Raw genomic sequence first — 22,480 nt, forward strand, 5'->3', positions numbered from 1 at the left:
ATTCCTACTCACAGCCCATTTTTCCTGCTGAATTTCAGCAGGAATCTGCTCGAATCCCACGTCAGGCACAGCCTGGATTTATTTATTCCGCAAGAGACAACAAAAATACCCACCCACATCCGGGCACGAGGCTGCTCATCTGCTCACGACCAGCTCCAGTTGTTTATAAGCCACTATTTATTTTCTTTTAATCCCCTGAGCAGAGCCCATCCCACGTTTGAGCCTCGCCCTCCGCTCCCCACAGCCACAGGGTAAATCCCAAGGGCCCCAGGGTTCCAGGCAGTCCCTGCTGCAGGCCCCTGTTTCTGATCCACTCCCATTAAATTGACCTGCAGTGGGGTTTTTGTCGGCACACAGGCTTCAAAGCACTTCAGTGGGGTGAGAAATGAGTTGTAGGAGGGATTTGGGAATGTGCCAGAGCCAGGAATGGCTGAGATAACGCTCAGCCCTCCTCCTCCAGCTCTGTTCCAGCTGCCTGCAGCTCTCCCAGATTTCGGGGAGGACGAGGGCTCTGTGGGGAAGGGGACAGAGCAGTTCAAGCTCTTCCCTGGGATTTGGGAAAGCCTGGCAGGGTTTAGCTCAAAAATATCCCATTTGGGGCATTTGTATTTTGGCATTTACAGCCAGTGTTTCTGGAAAGCAGAGGACGGGGTGGGAATTTTCCAACATGATGGGGCGGCTGCCCGGAGCCCTGCGGAGGGAAAGCGCCCGCCCAGCTCTTCCCTCCCTGTCTCTGGGTCTGGTTTTCCCCTTTTTCCATCATTCCACCTCTCCCAGGCCCCAGGGGAGCTCGGGATGTGTGTGTTCCTCAGGAGATGACCCCAACAGCTGCACCTGGCTCTGGTGCACTGACAGAGATCCCAGGCCGAGGAGGCTGGGAAAACCACCCAGAAATATCCCGAATCCCCTGGGATATCCAAAATGAGTCAGGAGGAATTGGCTGCGAGGGTGAAGGAGGTTTTGGCTGAGTCTTTTGCCTGCTGGGAAAACAGCCACCAGCTTTCCCAGCCCTGGGATAGGGATGGCAAAAGTCCATTGCCTTTTCCTCTTCCCAGAGGTGTCCCTGCGGATGCAACTCAGTCCCAGGGACCAAGCAGCAGCCTGGATCCATCCCCCTGCACCCTAAAACCTCAAACACATCCAGCTTTGGGGCTGTTCTGTGGAGGCTCCATGGTCCCTTCCAACAGGAAAGGGAGACCCAAGCCTCAGACTGCGATTCCAAAGCTCAGCCAGTGAAATTTGGGAAGGCTTTAGGGGGGATTTCACCCTTGTGAGGGTGGGGAGGCCCTGGCACAGGGTGCTCAGAGGAGCTGTGGCTGCCCCTGGATCCCTGGAAGTGTCCAAGGCCAGGTTGGATGGGGCTTGGAGCACCCTGGGCTAGGGGAAGGTGTCCCAAAGGGATGGAGCTGGATGATCTTTAAGGTCCCTCCCCACCCAAACCATGCCGTGATTCCATGATTTTGGCCATCTGTGTAGTTTTTACATGCAAATGTTGTGTCCTGACCACTGACACTGCCCTGTGCATCCCACACCTTGCAGATCTGTGCCGTGTGCCTGGAGGAGTTCAAGCCCAAGGACGAGCTGGGGATCTGTCCCTGCAAACATGCCTTCCACAGGAAGTAAGTGTGGGCTGGGCAGTGGGGCTGGGGGCTCTTCCCACCCCCATTCCAGGGCAGGAATGGCAGGAAAAGCCCCTGTTGGATGAATTGGAGGATGTGAAGCAGCAGCAATGATTCACAGCTTGGGGAGCTGGGGTTTCACTTGTAGGGTGCCCCATGCAGAGTCAGGAGCTGGCCTTGGTGAGCCTCATGGAACCCTTCCAACTCAATCTATAATTCCAGGAAAAATGTAAATATATATATTTTATATAGCCGTGGTTTATATAAAGCAAAACCACTAAAATTTGTTGCTATATAAAATAATAGCAATGTGTTATATAATAATACTATATAATATACTATATGCTAAAGCTACATAATATCCTACTATCTATTACAGATATTTTTCTATTTTCTGCTTATTTATATATACATTTTATCTATTTCTATATATTTCTATTTTATATATTATATAATGTATTTATACAACATTCATATATACACTATATATACTATATAGACTGTATATACTATATAAGTATATATAATATATAGTATATAATATAATTATATATAATATACAGGATATATAATAGTATGATATCAGAATTATTGACATATTTTTTATTTTTATTTATATACATTTATATGCATTATATAAATTTATATATTATTTATACACATATATGTGATTGTGTATTATTGGTACATTATTTATAGATTCTGTATTTATAATTTCACAGACACCTTTTATGTATATAGCTTGTTTATTTTTTGGCGTATACATTTCATATCCCTATTTTATAAATATAAATACAAATATAAATTTTATATAAAACATAACACAAAATCCCTGTATATACACACACAGAGACCTCCCCCCCAAAAAAAAAAAATCCCAATAAAACATAAAGGTACTCAAATGATGAATTAAAAACTGTTCAGCAGCAAAGCTCCAGGGCGGGATCAGGAGGTTTGGGGGGGATTCCTGCAGCTCCCCAGCGCTGTCCGCTGTATCCGCACTGACGCCCCGTGTCCCCCGTGTGCGCAGGTGCCTCATCAAGTGGCTGGAGGTGCGGAAGGTGTGTCCCCTGTGTAACATGCCGGTGCTGCAGCTGGCGCAGCTGCACGGGAAGCCGGACCCGGGCCCGCCGCAGGGGCCGCTGCCCGGCTCGCAGAACATCGTATAGTCCCTCCCGGGCCGGGCCCGGCCCGCGCCCGCCCGCGGCGCTCGGACACAACCAAAGCACTTCGGCCGCAGCTGAGCAGCCCCAAATCCTGCCGGGATGAAGCCTGGGCTCGGATCCTCCGCCAGGGCCAGGAGGGGAGTCGGCGTCCTCGGCACGGCATCCTTCTTCCAGCACCTCCCTTCTCCAGCGCCGCGGCCGCCGGGAAGCGGCGCGGTGGCACCCAGCGACCTCCGGGAACAGCGCGGCGGCCCCCGAGCTGCGGCACCTCCTGCTCCCCCGAACGCGAGGCGGACCCCGCGGCATCGCGGCCGCTTCCTGCCCCCTTCTCTTCGCCTTCGGTTCCTTTGCCTTTGCGATTCCCACCAGGAAATGGGGTCTCGCCCCTGGAGTCGTGCTGCGGTTGGGTGTCCCCTCGGCACCCGGTGTCACCCCCGGGAGCAGCGGGTGGTGGTTGTGTGGGTCTCCCGGGTTTGGATTCCCCCCTCACCCTCCCGGGGGTGGCTGCCCCTCCTCGGCTACCTCAGGGGCCTGCAGTCCCTGGAACGGGCACCATCCTGGCCTCAGCTGCAGTGAGAGCCCTGGCATGGGGGGCAGGCAAAAAATCCCGGCCTTTGGGATCATCCCATTGCTTCCAGCCTGGCCCCGGGGGTCTCTGGGCAGCGGTTTCCCTTGCCAAAACACCCGAAACCCCCCATCAGCGCCTGGCGGGGAGCTGGGCCACCCTCTCGCCTCTCTGACCACAAGTTTTGGGTGTCCCCTGCCATCCTCACCAGTCGCATTCCCGGGGTTTGGGGGAGGGGGGTGTCAGTATTACACGGCAGCGGCTTTCCCGGGGGCAGGGCTGGGGGGGCTCCTGGTGCCGTCCCCCCTCCCAAATAACCCGGGACTGTTTATGGAGCGTGGAGCCTCATAGACGTGTTTGTACACTACAAATTCTGCAGCAGAATATTTTTTAAAACATTCGCTGGTTTTGGTTTTGTTTTGGTTTTTTTTCCCTCTGTTTGTTTGGGTTTTTTGTAAGCTCTATTTTTGTATATTTAATTGCTATTTGAAAATTCTAATAATGCGTCTTTTTTGCTAATCACACTCTTCTTAAGGAAAAACCAGGAAAGAAAAAAAAAAACCAAAAAACAACCGAGAGTTTGCATGTGATTTGACTTGAAATGTAAATAAAAGCAGGTTTTGGAAGCGGGGGTGTGTTTGCAGGGGCTCTGTCCCCCCATGTTCCCTGTCACGCCGGGGATGTCCCCAGCAGGGGAGGGACCGAAGCAGGGCTGGCGGTGGGGTCACGTTGTCCATGTCCCCTTGTCCCAGCAGCATCCCTGTCCTAGAGCAGAGCATCGCTCCCAGCCACGCTGGTGGGGACACCATCCCGTGAGGGCAGGGGGGCTGCAGCGCACCCCAAAACCCCCAGCCAAGGGGGATTTTGCAGGTCCCAGGCACGGGTGAGCTTCCCTGCTTAGGGAGAGGATATTCCTCCAACCAACCTTCCCATCCCGCATCCCGGCCCGACCCCCTCATGCCGACCTCGGCAGGCTTGGGACGGGTTCAGCTCCCGGCTCAGCGCTATGGGAGCTCCTGGGGCGCAGCTCCATCCCCGTCTCCTGCTCACTTTGTTCCTCTCCTCCTCTTCCTCAAGGCTTGACCAGGCGGGTGAAAAAATCCCCTTGGATTGTCCCCATGGGGGTGGCTGAGCTGGGACCACCCCCAGGCTGGGATCCCTGCAGGGCGCTGGTGTGGAGGAGGCGGCGGGACTCCCACGCGTCCTGTCCCGCTGTCCCTGTCCCGCTGTCCCTGTCCCGCTGTCCCTGTCCCGCTGTCCCCCGATCCCTGCCCGGCGCGGGGCTGCTGCCCTCTAGTGCCGGATCCCGCCTGAACACCACCGAAACCATGGAATCCTTTGGATGAGTAGGGACTTTAAACCCCATCCCATTCCATTCCCTGCCATGGGCAGGGACACTTCCACGTTGCTCCAAGCTCTGTCCAACCTGGTCTTGGACACTTCCAGGGATCCAGGGGCAGCCACAGCTTCTCTGGGCACCCTGTGCCAGGGCCTCCCCAGCCTCACAGGGAACAATTCCTTCCCAATATCCCATCTAACCCTGCCCTCCGGCAGTGGGAAGCCATTCCCCCAATGTTCCGTTCACCACCTCCAGAAGGATCCACAGGAACTGAGCGTCTGGCTGCCCTTCCAGCCCTTTTTGGGATGACGAGCTCGGTGTGAGGCAGTTCCCACTGCTGGGACAAAGTCTGGATCTCCCACCGAGCTGCACAGAACAGTTATTTTGCTGCTTCCACCCCACAGCTCCTGCTCTGGATTGATACTGCACCACCACTAATCCCATTCGTATCAATGATCAGCAATTAAGTTTTTCATCAAAGCCAAAAACGCTGCAATTTCCCCCAGAATAATTAATGTTCTTTAAATTTTTCCCCCCCTCCTTTAAAATGCTTTGAAATACAAGTGATTCCCAGAGCCTGAAACATGCAGGGAAGGAGAAACAATCAAGGATTGCCAACAATTACTTTCAGTAAGCTAACAACCAAGTGGTTGACCCTGATTTCCCCAGCACATTCCTGCTCCTTCCCACCACCATCCATCCCACTGCGCTGGAGCTCCAAGAATGAGACAAGAAGCAAACAAAGAGTTTGAAGCATATAAAAAATAACTGTAGTATTTTATAACGAAGAAAAAAAACCAAGCAGTTTACAAAAAAAGGATAGACAATAAGCCAGGAACTTTGGTGCTGGGATCAGACTGTGCTGGATCTACTCAAAAATCCCAAGAAAAAGGAGTCACACACACACACATGTAGAGAGTGAGGATGTGGAAAACTTGCAGGATGCTGTGCCCAGGGACACCAGTGCCTCAGAGCAGGGACTGTGGTGGATCAGGCTGTGGGATTGCTGCTGGGAATTCCCAGCCCTGCAGAGATTTCCCAGCTCTCCACGGCAGAACCATTGCAAGGTGGCTTCTGCATCAGCCCTCAGCCCCCAAGGCTGCTGTGATTAATAAAAGCCAGGCTTTTTCCTGTGTATCCCAAGGATTCACACGCCCTCCCCAGCCCAGCACTGACCCCTTACATCAAGGAGCCACACAGATCCCAGGCACACAGATATTCCAAAAAGCTGAAGTTTCTGTGCCTTTTCCATGAGTTTTGGCTGTGAGGGTGGGTGAGTGAAAGGCCAGCCAGGTACGTGTGTGTTGGGTTTTAGGTGGTACAGCAAGAGCTGAGTCCAGAAACCCTTCAGTCAGCACTGGAAATGGAGATGTTTTTAATGGAGCATTTGGGAACCTTTTGTGTGATTTCACAAGGAATGAAGAATGAATGAGGTCTTGAATTCAGCTGATCCCAAACAGGCTGCCCAGAGAAGCTCTGGCTGCCTCATCCCTGCCCAAGACCAGGGTGGATGGGGCTTGGAGTGACCTGGGATGGTGGAAGGTTCCCTGCCCATGGCAGGGGTGGGAATAGGAGGGGCTGTAAGGTCCCATCCAACCCAAACCACTCCCGGAGCTGCAGGATCCTGTTCCCAGCCCTCACCTTTCCAGTACCATCATATGAACACAGAGCAGGACACAACAGAAACCTGTGTTAGTCTGCAGCAAAAAGATTTTCCTCCCCAGCCAGCTCAGATCACCTTCCACATGAGCCCTGCACTCTCTTCCCAGATTTTTTCCCAGTTGTCAAATCCCTGGCTGAGTCCAGAATCCCAGCTCACAGTCAGCTGAGGTCTAGAGATGAACACAGATCTACCCAGCAAAGCAAACACCCTCTGAACCCGTTTCCTCCCTTTTCAGAGGGAGCTGCCACATGAGGAACCCACCTCAAACTGCTCAGATCTGGGGACTCAGCAACGGGCAGAGCCAGGTGGGATTCAGGATGTAGGGAAGAGCTCAGGGCTGTCCAGCACTTCCAGCCATGCTCACAAGGGGATCAGAGAGCTGGATATTGGTTTCTCTGGAAAGAAACCAGGACTGGAAGGGAGTGTTGAGGTCAGGGTGATGGTCATCCCGATACCCTGGCATAATTACCCTGACACCGTGACCTGATCTGAAGGATCTGAACAGCTTTCCCTGTGCTCCAAGGAGCTGCTCACTGGGAAGCCAGAGCACTTCCAAGGCCGTGTCTCCATGAGCTCACATCCCAAGGGAAGGTGCAGATACCTCGCTGCTTTCAGAGAGCATTTATTGAGCGTGCAGGATCCATCCCAATCCCCCTTCCCCAGGGTGCAACTTCCACAGGGGCTCCACACCGCAGCATCCCGCTCACAGGCTGTGTGGCAGCATGCACAGGGAAAAGAGGGAGTACAGCATGCATGGAAAGGGGAGGATTCCCCCAAAATGACAGGAGTGTAGCCACTAATAAATGTAACATGGAATATTACAGAGATCCAAGTGTGACTGAAGGAAGCATCTCTTTGGTGGAGTTCTGTGCAGCCGAGTTTGGGAGAGAGAAAATCCCAGACAAACAAACAAACAAACATCCCTATTCCATCCTCAAATTTAGATCTCAAGGCTGGAGGCTGACAGACACCGCTAAGAGCATCCCAAAGGGTGCTGAGGGCTGTGTAGGAGCGCTGCAGGCTGAAATGGGAATCACCCTGAGGCACAGATCCATGCCGTGCTGTACCTTCCGTCCCTAGGACAGGGATAAGGACGTGTGGAACAGGATAAAGCCTGGCTGAGAGCACAGCTGTGTCACACTGTGGATCCAGTGGGCCATATGGAGTTACACACCAGGGCTGTGCTGATGCTCTTCCCCCTTCCCAGACCGTTTTCCAGCACATGGAGAACCTCTGATTGTGAACACAGAACTGACCTGGGCACTCGGCACTCCAAGTAATCCCAATGGACGGAGCAGAGTGCCCGTGCACTGCTTTGTCACCATCATTAAACACGGAGTAAAACTACCTAAAAAGGGCAATTTCATACGACTGAAATGCCCCACAGACCTTCCCATGCACCCCCATGTCCAGCCAGTGTATTCCAATCACATCCTTTGGACAAACCTGCGCTGTAATCCCAGATGGATTTCAACTCTTACAGGCACCCATCCCCGCGCTGTCCTGACAGGCCACAACAGTGGAACAGTCACAGCAGGGGCTGTGACACGAAACGTGGGCTCAGTGACCCCCAAACCACGGGCTCAGTGGCCCAGGGAGTGACCTGAATCCATAGGTCCAACAGAGATCCTACACAGAGTCAGGCTGAGTCCAGGAGTCCCAGGAGAGCACCGACTGCGCCGAAGTAACCCTGAGGAGCAGAAGGAACATCCAGTGAAAATCCACCTCACACAGAACAGCGATACCCATGGAATCAAGGAATGGTTGGGGTTGGAAAGGACCTTAAAGACCATTCAGTTCCATGTCCTGCCACAGGCAGGGACACTTCCCACTATCCCAGGCTGTTCCAAGCTCCATCCAACCTGGCCTTGAACACTTCCAGGGATCCAGGGGCAGCCACAGCTTCTCTGTGCCAGGGCCTCCCCACCCTCCCAGGGAACAATTCCTTTCCAATATCCAATCTAACCCTGCCTCTGGCAGTGGGAAGCCATTCTCCCTTGTCCTGTCACTCCATCCCTTGTCCCAAGTCCCTCTCCAGCTCTCTTGGAGCCCCTTTAGGCACTGGAAAGTCTCCCTGGAGCCTTCCCTTCTCCAGGCTATTAAACACATGATGTAATTTTAACAACATATAAAGGAGAGGGGAAAGATACAACTACAGGGAGGTACTTTATAAAATAGAAAATAAAATAAAATATAGCTGTGGCTGTAGCAGTAAAGCCCTGAGAGCCTCCAGCACTGTGCACCCAACAGCTCCACTGGCTGTTTACAGAGCACTCCAAGGATTTGCATTTTGCCATGAGACAAATTTTAAAAAGGAATTTCACCTCATGTTCCAAGAAAAGTGCTTTTAACTGGCCCTTTGACCAGTAGTCCAGGGCATAGGCCAGGAGCCTCATGGAGATGGTGTTGATCCGAAGGAAGTTGCCCACGAACACCACACGGTTGATGTTCTGCAAGTGTTAAGGGGGAAAAAAAGGAATATTAAGGCTAAATTCTATTTTCTGCTTGCAATGATGAAAACCCCCCCTGGGGATGGGGCTGGAGCACCAGGAGAGGCTGAAGGAGCTGGAAAGGGGCTCAGCCTGGAGCAAAGGAGGCTCAGGGGGGACCTTGTGGCTCTGCACAAGTCCCTGACAGGAGGGGGCAGCCGGGGGCGTTGGGCTCTGCTCGCAGGGAACAGGGACAGGAGGAGAGGGAACGGCCTCAGGCTGGGCCAGGGGAAGGGCAGGTTGGATATGAGGGAAAATTTCTTCATGGAAAGGGCTGTCCAGCCCTGGCACAGCTGCCCAGGGCAGTGTTGGAGTCCCCATCCCTGCAGGGATTTAAAAGCTGTGTGGATGTGGCACTTGGGGACATGGGTCAGTGGTGGCCTGGGCAGTGCTGGGGGAATGGTTGGGATTGATGATCTTAAAAGGACTTCTCAACCTAAACGGTTCGGAAATTCTATGATTTAAGTGCCTGCTGAAAGTGTCTGGCAGAACCTGCAGAAAACCACCCACAATTCCATTAGAAAGCAGGAACAGGCCATTTTAAGCCAGGCTCTTCCTCAGACTCTTGCAGAAATTCCCAGGCCAATCTACAGCCTTTCGAACTCATGAATTTGGATAGAATAGCTGATTTTCCTAGGAAATCCTTATACAGCCTGGGAACACTGATCATCAAGTGCCATCTCCCCCTCTCCTCCCAGCTCTGGCCTTTGACTCATGAAACACCTGAGTGACTCTACTGTTAAATGGGGGGAAAACAAACTAATTAGGAGCCCTTAATCAAAACAATTTTTAAAGAAAGGGAAAGACCAACCAAGTAGTGGTATTTTGGATTTAAACCAGACTTCCAGCCTTACTTTTCCACCCTAAAATAGTTCTGATGCAAGCTCTGAAGCTTTCTTTTTCTCCAACAGGAAAATAATTCAGTTCCTCCTCTTACTGAGGAACCAGGATCAAGTCTTACCTGCTCCTGAACTCGCATCCTTCTACGGATTTTCCCTCCCTCCCCACATTGATTAACACTTCCCCTGAACTATTCAGGATCCTCATTTCATTCAGCTGAGCTCCAGAGCAAGGAATGAGCAGATACATTAGAAGCAAGGCTGTTTAGGACATGTCTTGCCTCATTTTGGCAGCAATGAAGACAGAGCCAGAGGAGTCAGGAGGATGCTGGATGCCATTGGCCCATCCCATGGAAGCAGGCTCAGGATGGAGTGCAGAGCATGTCTCTGCTCTTTCATAGCCCTGTACAATGCTGCTTGACATGAATGCAACAAGGCAGCACTGTAAAGAAGCTGAAAGCACAGAGATCCAGCAACGGCCGTGGCAGTGGTGGGGCTTGGCCAAGAAATCCAGCACAATTTGTAAAAACAACACAGGAAAAGATATCCAGCCTCTACACCCTCTGTCCCTCCTTCCTCCTCTCCCAGTGGTCCCCAGAGCTGTCCCAAAGAGAGGCGTGTTCCTCAGGCAGGCAGCAAGGGAAGAGATTCCCAAAATACCTCGTTAAGGGCACACATCCGCGCTATGGAGCCAATGTTGTTGGTGATGGTAATCAAAGTGGCCTTGGCCAGGTCCTCCTTGCTGACAGATTCCCTCTTCTCCTTGCTCATCATGTTTCCAAAGCTGTAAAGACAGTTTTAGGGTTAAAGGTCCCATCAGAATTCCAGGAGAAAACAAGAACTGCCAATTTAACCAAAGTGATTCCTCTTGAAGGATTGACTGCTACCTTTAAAAAGCATTGCTATCAAAACTTAGATCTCTTAGGAACTGCTGCTCTCCTAAGGCACCTATATCCAGTTTTTCATCCTTGCAGGATCTCCAGTGGCAATCAAACCAAGATGAGAACCAGGCAGGGCGTTACCTGGATGCCACAGCCCAGCCTGGCAGCCCAAAGCGCTCGTAGTCTCCTCCGTAGATGTCCCGCACCAGTTTGTCCACCTTGGTGCTGTCCCCATGGGACGCCATCTCCAGGGCCTCCTCGAACGTGGAGCAGCCCGTCAGAAGGCAGCAGAGGCCAAAGAAGGTTCCCCCTCCAAGGCTGCAAGTAAAGCAAAATGAAGATGAAAGCTCACATTGTTCAGCTCTGCGTTCCAGTTAGCTCAGGTCACCCCATTCCTGACACATTGTTTTAGGGAGAATTATCTTGGAAAAGCAGCATTTTCCTGAAAGTCTGTTCCTCTCATGTAACTTACAGCCTGTGAGGAATCCCTCGCCCTCACAGCTTTGTGCACAGGCCATGTTGTGAAATGAGACCTCCATTTTCTTATGTTACACTGTTCACTTTCTTCCCAGCATCCAGAGATGTTAATCTGAAAAAAAGTATTAGTCCTGAGGGATAACTGGAATGTCAGGGCAGAGATATCCAAAAGTTGGGGGAAAAACTCTGTCTTGTTCACTTTACTGTGCACAGATGCCACTAATAATGTATAGTAAGAGTAAGAACTGTACTGAGAGGCTTTAAAATTATTATTATTATTATTATCATCATCGTCGTCATCATCATCATCATTATCATCATTATTATTATCATCATCATTTTTACTACTACTGTTACTTTTCAGGGAATTCAGGAGAGCTTAAAGCCACAGAACTCTTTGGCTTTGCCAGGACACAAGAGCAACATCTTCAAGATGGGCAAGAACTGGGGAATTACTGCTATGCCATTATCTCTTCCACCAAAATCTGGCAACTTTTGGAAGTCAGGATGGAAATATCGACTTCTTGGATCAAAGCTACGAGTTGTTAACAATCCCAAACTATGTGATCTTATAAAATAAATAAATAAAGCCCTTAAATTCCTGCAGCAGGGCAACTAAAAGACCAGCTTTGATATAGACTGGCTGCAGTAAAGACACCAAAACATGAAATCCAGATCCTCTTTTCCAGGAGGGATTTTTGCTGGCAGGGAGCAACCACAGTAGGAGCAGGAGCTTGGTCATTCCTCTCACCACCTTTATTGCAGCTCATCCCTGAAAATGCCATTTACAAAGCAGGAATGTGCTCCAGACCCTAAAATCAAAGTCCCTTTACCCCCTCAGCACTCACCTGGTGCCTGTTACCCGTTTATAGTTGTCTTTGGAATAGACAGCCAAAATGCTGACCCCTGAGCCAATGTTCACCAGAAGGAGAGGATAGGGATTCTCCAGGTTGAATGGGAGCTTCTGGCACCTCTCAGCATCCGTCGGGTTCTCAAAATAGTAACACTCTGAGTGTCCATTGAACCCCACGGAATCAATGTACAGCACTCCTTTCACAAGGCAATCCAGCTCATCGAGCTTACAAAGCTCAAGGTCACCCATCTGGTGGGAAGGAAAAAAGAGGAATATTGAAGAAATAGCGAGGGATTTGAAGCGTTTATGCTCAGGGCTGGAAAAATGCATTCACTGCCAGCTCAATCCAGCTGTGTCCATGCTCCCTGCAGAGGCTGAGGGAGAACAGATCACAGGAGAGCACAGGGACTCCTAAATACCCCAGCCCTCAGGTGTGGAACAGGGCAAAACCATCTGGATCCACAGATGGACATAGAGTGAATTCCAGCAATTCCCACAGGCCTGACTTAGGCCCTGATGCTGAGGCACTGGTGTGAAAAAGCCAGGAAAAATGAGGGACTTATATTGTTCGACCAAAATATCCCACAAAACCCATCCAAAGGAACATCAAAAAACAGTGAGGAAGTTACAAGATCATTTTCCTCTCATGCCACTGCCTTGACCACACAAAATGGGATATTGGGAAAAACAACAGAAAGGGTTGTGTTACCCAGAATAGTAGTGGAGTCTGCATTCCTGGAGGGATTTAAAAGCCATGTGGATGTGGCACTTGGGGACATGGGTCAGTGGTGACCTTGGCAGTGCTGGGGGAACAGTTGGATTTGATCTTAAATGGCTTTTCACCCTTAATGATTCTATAAAAGCCTTTTTATCTGCATTTTTCCAAGCCCTGACTAAACAAGTATTTATCATGTTTTTCACCATGAACAAGGATCCCACTTAGAATGAAGTCACATGATGATGTCAAATCCCAACTATGAACTTCCTGACAGTTACATTTACCACAAAATCTGCCTGAACCTCAACCAGCTCATTCACATAGGTGTCAGAAATGAAACCAGGTGAGCAAAGGAAGAAAATAAAGCAGGAGAAAGACAGCAATGAGGGAAAAAAAACCAACCCCACAAGACTGAGATTAGCACAAGCAGAGATTAAAAACAGAGAGGAAGATTTGTAAGAAAGATCATTAGTGAATAATTTTAGAGTTATGTTCAGGGCAGAGAGTGTTTTAATTTGGAGATGCCAATTTGACTCCACATGCCAAGTTTAACTGGAGTTAGGGACAGCGTCAAAATGAAGATTTAGAGAAGCTTTAGAGTGTGCAGAGAAAGTTTTCTAGTTTTAAGCTTTCAGAGAAACATCACTACCAGATCCTAATGGTATAGAAGCCAAAAATGCCTACTGTGCGAAAGTCCTGCTCAAATTTGTACGCTCCACCTCCCGTGGCACATAAGGTAGTATGGAGGCTCGAGAAGTGCTTTTCGCTTCCCATTTGGATAAAAGCAGGCATGTCATGAGTAGGAAAGCGTATAAAGTGCAGATTGCCTTTACGTCCACACAGGGTAAGGTCCTTGAGCTCAAGGTGCACATCCCGAATGCCTGTGGAGCCATAGGCTACGTTTGATGTCAGGTATTTGCGGATGCTTTTGAGGTTTTCCACTTCTTCCTCTTCCTCTTCGGCCGTGATGTCCTTGGGTTCAAAATAAACCAGTTTGACCAAGGTCCCTCCGATGTCCAAGCCAAACCAGGGAAAGACTGCAGAGAAAAGACAAAGAGAAAATGAGACAGGGTATGGCACAGCCATAGCACGAGCACCTTTCTAGTGGAAGGTGTCCCTACCCATGGCAGGGGGTTGGAACGGGATGGTCCTTAAGGCCCCTTCCCACCCAAACCATCCTGTGATTCCATGAAAACAGTTTTCATTGAATTAATTAATGCAGTTCTCTAAGGACCCATGTGGTCTCTCCATTTGCAGGAATGCTGGCAGCCTGGTCTGTCTTTGACAAGAGACAGCTCCTATTTAGAGATCCCTCACATTCAGGGGCTCCGAATATTTGCTGTATAACACTCGAACACTGACATCCCTCCCCACAGGCCTGACAGCATCCATACCCTTGCCAGATCCTGCTGCAGGTTTAATCCCCAGCTATTCCTTTTCCAAAGTTCTGAACCAGAGCCAGAGCCACTGATAACACCCGTGCTTTTACATCAAAGGGATGTACAAACGTTCCCTAATTACAACAGAGCTGAGGTAGACAAGTAATCTAAGATGCCGCAGGGAGACAAAAACAAATGTCTAATTGGATTATTTTATTAGTCAAATTCCCCCGTGGTACAAAATATGCATCAGTGTCAGGCCCAGCAACATTTACAGCTGTGTTAGATAATGAGCTTCTTGGAAAAGATCAAGAGAAACCCCTGATCTGATGGAATCTGCGATTAGAGCTGGGAACTGGAACAGATTAGTATCACTATTAATGAGCTAAAGGAGAGGCTGGAGCTAATGAGATGCACAGGCTCCAGAGCGAAGGGAAAAATGTAGCCACATGTTAGGGCTCATGGGAGCAGGATTCAACCCTTATGGTAGCTTCCAGAAGGAAAAAAGGAACTCTTAGAAAATAAACCTGAATCATAGAATCATACAGGTCAGAAAAGACCCCCACAATCCCAACTATTAACACAGCACTGCCAAGGCCACCACTGACCCATGTCCCCAAGTGCCACATCCACATGGCTTTTAAATCCTTCCAGGGAAGGGGACTCCACCACTGCCCTGGGCAGCCTGTTCTAATGCTTGATTGCTCTTTCCATGAAGAAACTTTCTCTAACATCCAACCTAAACCTCCCCTGGCCCAGCCTGAGGCCGTTTCCTCTCCTCCTGTCCCTGTTCCCTGCGAGCAGAGCCCGACCCTCCCGGCTGCCCCCTCCTGTCAGGGACTTGTGCAGAGCCACAAGGTCCCCCCTGAGCCTCCTTTGCTCCAGCCTGAGCCCCTTTCCCAGCTCCCTCAGCTGCTCCAGACCCTTCCCCAGCTCCGTTCCCTTCTCTGGACATGCTCCAGCATAGACATTACCAACGTTCCTCTGGAAAACAGCATCTCAGGGTTTAGTAAAACCCCTTATCTGCAAACAGATAAGGGTGGAACATGGAGAAGCCCTCATCCCTCTCCCTTTGGAGCAGGAATCCCTCAGGCCAGGCTCTTCAGGGAACAATCTTAGCACAGGCAGAGCCTGACAGGTTGGAGGACACATTCTCTGGTAGCTGTACAGGCCCTTCCAGAGCTTTCCAGCTCCCAGGAGCTCCTGGCACCGGCAGCTCCCCAAAGTATTTTTAATCCACCAAGTTATTTTTATGTATTTCCGTAGAGGCCACCCCCAACCATCACCAAAGGAAATCTTGAAAGAAGATGCAAGCTCTATTTTCGGAGACACATCCAAATCCCAATCACTCTCCATTTCTGAGGCATTTACTTCAAACAAGAACAGACACAAAAATAACTTTTCATGAATGAAAGGGAAAAGAATCTGAATGGCAGCCCAGCAGAGGGAGGGAGCAGGGGCAATCCAAGGACTTTTACACAGGCAGATAGTGATAAGACAAAGTGGAAAGGTTTTAAACTAAAAAGAGAGATTTAGATTACATATTAGGAAGGAATTCTTCCCTGTGAGGATGATGAGGCCCTGGCACTGAGAAGCTGTGGCTGCCCCATCCCTGGAACTGTCCAAAGCCAGGCTGGATGGGGCATGGAGCAACCTGGGATAGTGGAAGGTGTCCCTGTCCACACCAGGGGGTTGGAAAAAGATTGTCTTTAATGTCTCTTCCAACACCAACCATTCCATGATTCCTGGAACATATTTGTTCCTGTCAAAATATGCAATTTGATTTCTGCATTAGACTTTTTTTTTAAAGCATCCCCACCATTATATTTAGACAACAATCTTCCCCCAAACTCCCTTTGCCAGGCTATACAGGGGTAAAAATGGGGAAAGAGCAGAGGTTGGGGACTTGGAGATGGTCTCACTAATGTGCAGCAGGAAAGACAAACATCCAAAAACACGGTGCTCTGAAGCCAAATGCCTGAAAATGCCACAGGGGCTGCTCCATCACAAGCTAACAGGCTCCTACTTCCCAGCACTCAGCTGGCGGCACATGCACGGCTTCAGTAAAGTAACAGATTTGTTTTAAAGTTGGTTGTGAAGTTCACACACCAAACTCCTACACTCAGCAACACAAACCTTCCAGATTTTAGGGCAAACACCACCTGGGTCCATCGGTTTAGGCAGCTTTCCTGGTCACAAAAAGAAGAGCAGTTCCTTGGAAACTTCACCCCATACCCAGTACCATCAAGACCTTAAATTTTTTATTACACATAAATTTAATTTTTATTTGGGCAGAACATCAAGCCTGGAGTTAAACCACACCAGTTATCCACTATCTGCCTCACCAGGAACAGGGAAACAGGAATGATGCCAGCAGGAGTAACTGCAACCAGGCTGGGTTCATGGGTCACCATCTCTACTCAGCACTGGCCCTAAAAAGAAAACCGAGCCCCCTGAGCTGGGATACAACTTCTGACCAGAGCTGGCTCACACATCCCTGTGGCACCAGCTGGAAAGGCTCCGTACGGAGCAGCTGGGATTCTCCATCTGCAGCAGCTCAGCTGTACCTTCCCTGTAAGTCACCAGGGATAAATTTGAAAAGACAGCCTATTATGGTAATTAACTTACCCCAAATCATTGTTAATTATGGATCTCTCATTATATACATCCTAGCCACAGGTTAAGAATCCAAGGAAGAAATGTGTGAGCTCAGAATTAAGTACTTCTCTACCTGCTGCAAAGGATTCCCTATGCAGTAACACCTGTTGGAGAACTCAATCCATTACAGGGACAAAACTTCCCTATAAACCCTTTTTTGTAGGAAAGAGGAATGGCACACAAACAAGAGGAGGAAATCATTGAAAGGACATGAAGAACTGGGGATTTTTTCCTGACACTTACAGGAAGTCATCCAACAAGAACATGCAGGGCAGTGACAGATCTTCCATGTCTGAGAACTAGAAAAATCCAACGGAGGGAGGAGGAAGCTCTCTTGGATCAACGCCACCACCATCTGCCACCAAGATTTCTCCTGAAACACTGATTTATTTTTTTTCCCAGCAGATGAAAGCCATCCAGAGATCTCTCCCTTGTAAGCCTCTGAAGCAATTTTTCCAAGAGAGCTGCCGCAGATCTCGAGGAGCAGCAGGAGAACTGCTGGCATCCAGGAGCCCCCGGGCATCCCCGAGGCAGATTTTGCTCAGTCAGAAGGTTCTGCTGGAATAACCAGACACCAGCATCAATGGCCAGGGCAGGAAATGCAAACACTGCCTCTCATCACCTCCTCCCTGCTGCTACTTGGAGATCTCTGTGCTGGGATGAGTCTCGCACATCTCCTTTCCAAGCGCTCCCTTTCCAAGCGCTCACCAGCTGGAGAACAACGGGAAGGATGGCAAATCCCGAGGCTGGCAAGGGAAGCACATCACTGCATGGACCCTCTGGGCTCTCCTCCTGCCCAGCACCTTCTGGGAAATGTTTAGTTGTTCCTTGGGTGTTTGGGCATTTCCAAGAAAGGCAGGAAATCCTCTGCTCTCAGCTCCAAACCTCCTGCAATCTGTCTCCTTAGAGAAACTCTGTTGCTTTACTGGAGGATGAGAGCCATGAATCCCATTCTCAGTAAGTTGGGCAGAGAAGCTGTGACTACCCCATCCCTGGAAATGTCCAAGGCCAGGATAGTGGAAGGTGTCCCTGCCCATGGCAGGGGGTGGAATGAGATGGTTTTGAAGGTCCCTCCCAACCCAAACCATTGGCCTGACAACTTGCTATCCTCGAGCACAGACAATTTTAAAAGCAGCTCTCTCTATATATTTTCAGGTAAACAGCTCTTTGTCTTAAAAACAAACCTTCTTCTCAGGGGCAGATCTATGGATATACAAAAAACAGCAATAAACAAAAGACTGGTCTGCAAACAAAGTTAAGGGCTCACAGCTCCGACTAAATAATCCCAGAAAAGCTCAAGGATACTTTGTGTGCCCACAGCAAGAGCTGCCACACTCCCTTCAAATCCCTTTCACAGTCAGACTGTTAAGATCTTTGGGGCAATAAAAAGAAATTGCCTTTATCTGATATGTAAATTACTTCATAAAACTGAACACTGTGTAAATAAAAAAAGCCCTCAACAGATTTATTCTGGAAGCTGCAGAACTGTCAAGATGAAAGAGGTGATATAATTAAAGATCTCCATGGTGGATTTTCATCACAAAACAAGCAGCTTGAGTTGTATTTCAGAGTGATCCTTAACTTCTGAGCCAATTATATCAGGAGCTAAAAAGATTAGTCTGATGATTTAGTTCAGCGTGTGACAGCACCTCTAGGCTTACTCTGAAATATTCAATATTATATTTTAATAGTGTTATACCATGCTGGAAAATTTACAGTTGAGAAAAAATACAATTCATTAGCACTTAATATAAAGTGACACTAAGTCTACATTTCCTCCCATCCCTAAAAACAGGCTCTGACAGGAATTCATATTTCATACACCATTCCAAAACAGAAAAAGATATTTAAACATCAAAGCTTAAATTTTGTACTACCAAAGAAGTGACAAAACAGCATTTTATTTTTACCTTTTCTTGGATACTTTCTGTATAGAAAATTTAAAGTCATGTGTCCATTATGTCTTTGCATGATTCTGACAGAAGACACTAAAACTTTTTTAAAAGCAATCAGTTGAAAGGAAAGAATATTTTTTTCTCAGGGAACAAACAAACAAGCTACAGAAGGGAGAAGCACATTTTGCTAATCAGGGAAATAACCTAAACTCATCTCTGTTGAGTATCCCAGGATTTCAGGAGGAGCAAGGAGAGAGTGGAAGAAGAGGAAAAGGGGGAAAAGCTGATGAACTGAAATGCGGATCTATTTCTCTTATAAAAAAGATTCATTAAAAAAACATTCCCCTGCTCATTATGACCTGTTCATCATCAGGTTTCTGCCTTCGCCCTGCCCACAGCCACAGCTCCCTTATGGACCATGATGGGAATATCCTCTTTACTCATCTGGGATCTTTCCAGTCCAATTTTTTAAGTATGGATTTCAATAATGGCACTGATAATTCAGTATCAGAAGGGAATTTTCCTGTGTTGTCCCTGGAGCTGATAAAGTTTTTGTATATGACATGTCTGCCTGCACTAATAACCCTGTCAGGCTGCCTTTCCCCACACATCACTCCAAAGCTTCAAGAAATCTCCATGTTTTCAGGGACACTTCTCAGACCCTTCTGAGAGCAACAGTGTCCTTGACTTCTCCCCCTTCTGCCAGGGGCACACGGAAAATCACAGTGTCTTCAGTAAAGTTCCTTAAGTGCACCAGAAAACATTTCACTGAATCATTCAGGTCGGAAAAGACCTCTGAGATCAATTCCAACCGTTAACACAGCACTGTCATCTTCACCCCTAATCCATGTCCTCAAGCGCCACACCCACATGACTTTTAAACAGGGATTTAAATTTCCACGGAATGAAAATTTAGCTGGGATGTTGGGTGCACTGTTTATTTCAGATCTATCCCAAATCCAGCCTTCTTCCCTGATCTCCGCAGTGAAACAGCCCTGACTGTACCTAACAGGCACAGAGGGACGAGGAGGAAGGAGGATCACGAGCCTGCTGAAATCCTTCCACTCCTAGGGAAGCGGGGCTCATCTGCCAGGGCATCTGCCAGCACAGCCAGGCAAGACAAGCCTCAAGGTCACCCAGCTCGTTTGCCACATGCCAGCACCAGACAAGTGGGAGCTAAAGTAGGATATTTTTGATCCCATGCCCATTAAGCGCTTCCCCTTCATTCTGGCTTGAGTCTTCCTTAAGGTGGGATGGAGCATTTTAACTCTGAAACTGATTTACTGTGACATCAGGCACTGTCCCTGCTAAGGGACATACTTGCCCCAGTCCATTTCTCTTCCAATTATCGCAAGAATCATTTAGGAAAGTCAGACTACATTGTAATCCCAAATCACACCATGCTGACCTTACAGACTGGAAGCTGCCAGAACACCTGTTTTCCTTAAAGTATCCCACGCCTCTCTCAGCATCCAACTTTAAACCACATTTTCCAGAGAAGACATAGAAACTGCCCCGAGCAAGGCAGAGGAGAATCATCACCTAACGCAGAGCTTTAAGTCCTCCCTCATTCTCATACCAGAGATATCCTTCATGTCCCTGCAGCCTTTTAACTAACAGGTCTCTAATTAACAGCCCCACGGATCCCTATTCCTATTTTGCACCCTAAGGATGAAAGAGAAGCTGCCTTTTTCACCAGCAACCAAAAAAAGATCAGGAACACTTTTAAAACTTTGCTTGAATACAGTAACAACATCTTGGCATTGCCAGTCACACCGGAGATGAAGCAGAATCCTGATCCCTGTTTTCAGCCCAGATTTCCTGCTCACATCTTTTTAACAGCTGTGCAGGTACCAAGGAATTACACCAAGGTTGTTTCATTTTCAGGTATGGAAAGTTCCTTCCAGGAGGAAGGACTCCAGCAGAAGTCAAGGAATAATCGCTCAGTTCCTCCTCAAACATGGCTGAAGTCAGTGACAGCCACGGCACCTGCACAGCAGCTCCTGCTGCTCCCAAAATGAAGGCTGCCATCCATTTTGCTGCTTCCAGTAGGACATTTACAAACGTGGTTACAGGGATGGGGTGTTTTCCTTAAAAAGCCTGGTTTGATCTGTGTCCAGCTCTTGCCAAACCTGTGGGGTTCTTCCCTCCCAAAATTTAAACTATTCCCTTTGCTCTCCATTGCTTTGCTTTCACAGTTACCAGTCCAGCCCCACAGCCTCACACCCTGGTCCCTCCATCTGTCCTGCTGTGCCCTATTCCTCACCCTCTGTCACCAGCTGCCTTTCCTTCCTTCCCACCCAAGGTCCCCAGTTTGGGAACCTCAGCATCCACCACAGCCCCATCCCGTGTCCTGCCCCACCAGGTAGGTGTCACCTCATCCTAAACCTCCAAGAGCTCCTGGAATGCAGCTTGTCCCATCCTTCACCCCAACCTCCTAGCCCATGTCACTGTCCAACCGTGTCCCCACCGTGCTGTCCCCAAACAAGCCATGCTGTGCCCATGCCATCACCCCACAGTGCTGTTCCCAAGTTGGCCATGCTGGACAAGTCATCACCCTACCGTGTCCCTCCGTGCTGTCCCCAGACTGGCCATGCTGGACAAGTCCCCCCTCCACTGCGTCCCCACCGCGTTCCAGACAGGCCATGCAGCGCCCATGCCATCACTCCACTGCGTTGTCCCCATACTGGCCACGCTGTACAAATCCTCACCCCACCGTATCCCCGCCGTGCTGTGCCCACGCTGCCCATGCCGTGCCCATCTCACAGCACCGTCCCCGTGTCCCCATCCCTCCCTGCTGCGCCCCTCGTCGCCCCCAGCCCCACCTCCCCAGACCACGCCCCTGCAGCCCCCACCCGCCACAGCCCCACCCACCGCGCTCATTACCATAAGCCCCGCCCCGCCCCCTGCCCATCCTCTCAGCCCCCCCGCCTCTCCCCCCCTCCGCTCTCGCTCCGCTCCCGCTCCCCCGCACTCACGCGGGCGGTTCTTGCGGACCGAGTCCCGTCGCTGCCGGCTCACGGACCCGCCGCGTTCGCGGGGCTGCGGACCCGCCGCGCTGTCCGCGCCCGCCGTGCCACCGCTGCTCCGCCGCCGCAGCTGGGAGGGGCCGGCGTCCGCGCCGCCACCCCGCCGCCGCGGCTTCTTCTCCTCCTCCGCGCCATCGCCACAGCTGCGCGGCGGCTCCATCGGCAGCGCGGCCCGGCCCCATGGGCCGCCCGGCCCCGCTCCGGCCCCGCTCAGCCGCCACCGCCGCAGCCACCGCCCCCGGCGCGCCTGCGCCGCACGGCCCCGCGGGGCGGGATACCCCGTGAGGCGGCCGCCAATCCGCGCCCCCCGCGGCGCAGAGCGACAGGAGGATCCGCCAATGGGAGGCGGCTATTGTGCGGCAGCAAGCCGCTGGGCCCGCCTCCTGCTCTCGGCGGCGTAGAGTGACAAGAGCGGCTGCCCAATCGAGAGCGTGCGCCTGGGTGAGGCGGGTCAATATGCGACAGCTCTGACCTATGGGCTTCCTCTGGAGCGAGATTGACACGCCAGCTGCCCAATCACTGAGAGAGTTGGCCGAGCGGGGCGGGAGAAGGAGCGGTGATTGACAGCTCGGGGTAACTATGGCAACACAGGGGGCCGAAAGGAAGAACCGCAGTAGGCCCGGCTGGGCTGGGCCGCGCGGAGGGGCTGATTTGAATATTATTTGCATATGCAGATAGCGATGCACATGGCATGGGGCGGGTCTGCCACCCATCATGGCGAGCCTGTACCCCACAGCCTGGAAGGGACCTTAAAGACCATCCAGTTCCTTCCCTGCCATGGGCAGGGACACCTTCCACTATCCCACGCTGTACCAAGCCCCGTCCAGCCTGGCCTCGGACACTTCCAGGGATGGGATAGTCACAGCTTCCCTGGGCACCCTGTGCCAGGGCTTCACCACCCTCACAAAGA

The 22,480-nt window shown here is 50.3% G+C and overlaps 2 protein-coding genes across 4 annotated transcripts in view; one reads left to right on the top strand and one right to left on the bottom strand.

The window, feature by feature from the left end:
* RNF24 (ring finger protein 24) overlaps positions 1-4,342 on the top strand; it is a 29,244-nt gene extending 24,902 nt beyond the window's left edge. For both annotated transcript variants that reach the window (XM_082281934.1, XM_082281935.1), the window contains exons 5-6: positions 1,540-1,619; positions 2,650-4,342. In XM_082281934.1, the coding sequence (XP_082138060.1) occupies positions 1,540-1,619; positions 2,650-2,788 (219 nt within the window). In that variant the 3' untranslated portion in view covers positions 2,789-4,342. The remainder of the gene's footprint in view (positions 1-1,539; positions 1,620-2,649) is intronic.
* Positions 4,343-5,447: 1,105 nt separating this feature from the next.
* PANK2 (pantothenate kinase 2) lies at positions 5,448-21,803 on the bottom strand. Of its 2 annotated transcripts, XM_082281931.1 has the most exons (7): positions 21,520-21,803; positions 13,294-13,646; positions 11,887-12,140; positions 10,703-10,879; positions 10,341-10,464; positions 8,677-8,802; positions 5,448-8,042 (listed from the first exon to the last, which is right to left on the bottom strand). In XM_082281931.1, exons 1-7 carry the CDS (start codon positions 21,728-21,730, stop codon positions 7,992-7,994), a joined length of 1,296 nt encoding a protein of 431 aa, XP_082138057.1. In that variant the 5' UTR covers positions 21,731-21,803; the 3' UTR covers positions 5,448-7,991. The 2 variants fall into 2 exon arrangements, with proteins under 2 accessions (XP_082138057.1, XP_082138058.1); XM_082281932.1 differs by lacking the exon at positions 21,520-21,803 and having other exon boundaries at positions 13,437-13,574.
* Between the last annotated feature and the right edge of the window lie 677 nt (positions 21,804-22,480).

Source organism: Coloeus monedula, assembly GCF_965178545.1.
Source record: "Coloeus monedula genome assembly, chromosome: 5".
NCBI classification, from domain to species: Eukaryota; Metazoa; Chordata; class Aves; order Passeriformes; family Corvidae; genus Coloeus; species Coloeus monedula.

Bases quoted from the DNA above. Each gene is read 5' to 3' on its own strand.
- PANK2 (XM_082281931.1), bottom strand. From the start codon at position 21,730: ATGGAGCCGCCGCGCAGCTGTGGCGATGGCGCGGAGGAGGAGAAGAAG. The intron at 13,647-21,519 runs GTGAGTGCGGGG...TTTTCTCTGCAG, and splicing joins GGTCCGCAAGAACCGCCCGC to TCTTTCCCTGGTTTGGCTTG. The intron at 10,465-10,702 runs GTAACGCCCTGC...CTGTCTTTACAG, and splicing joins GGCTGGGCTGTGGCATCCAG to CTTTGGAAACATGATGAGCA.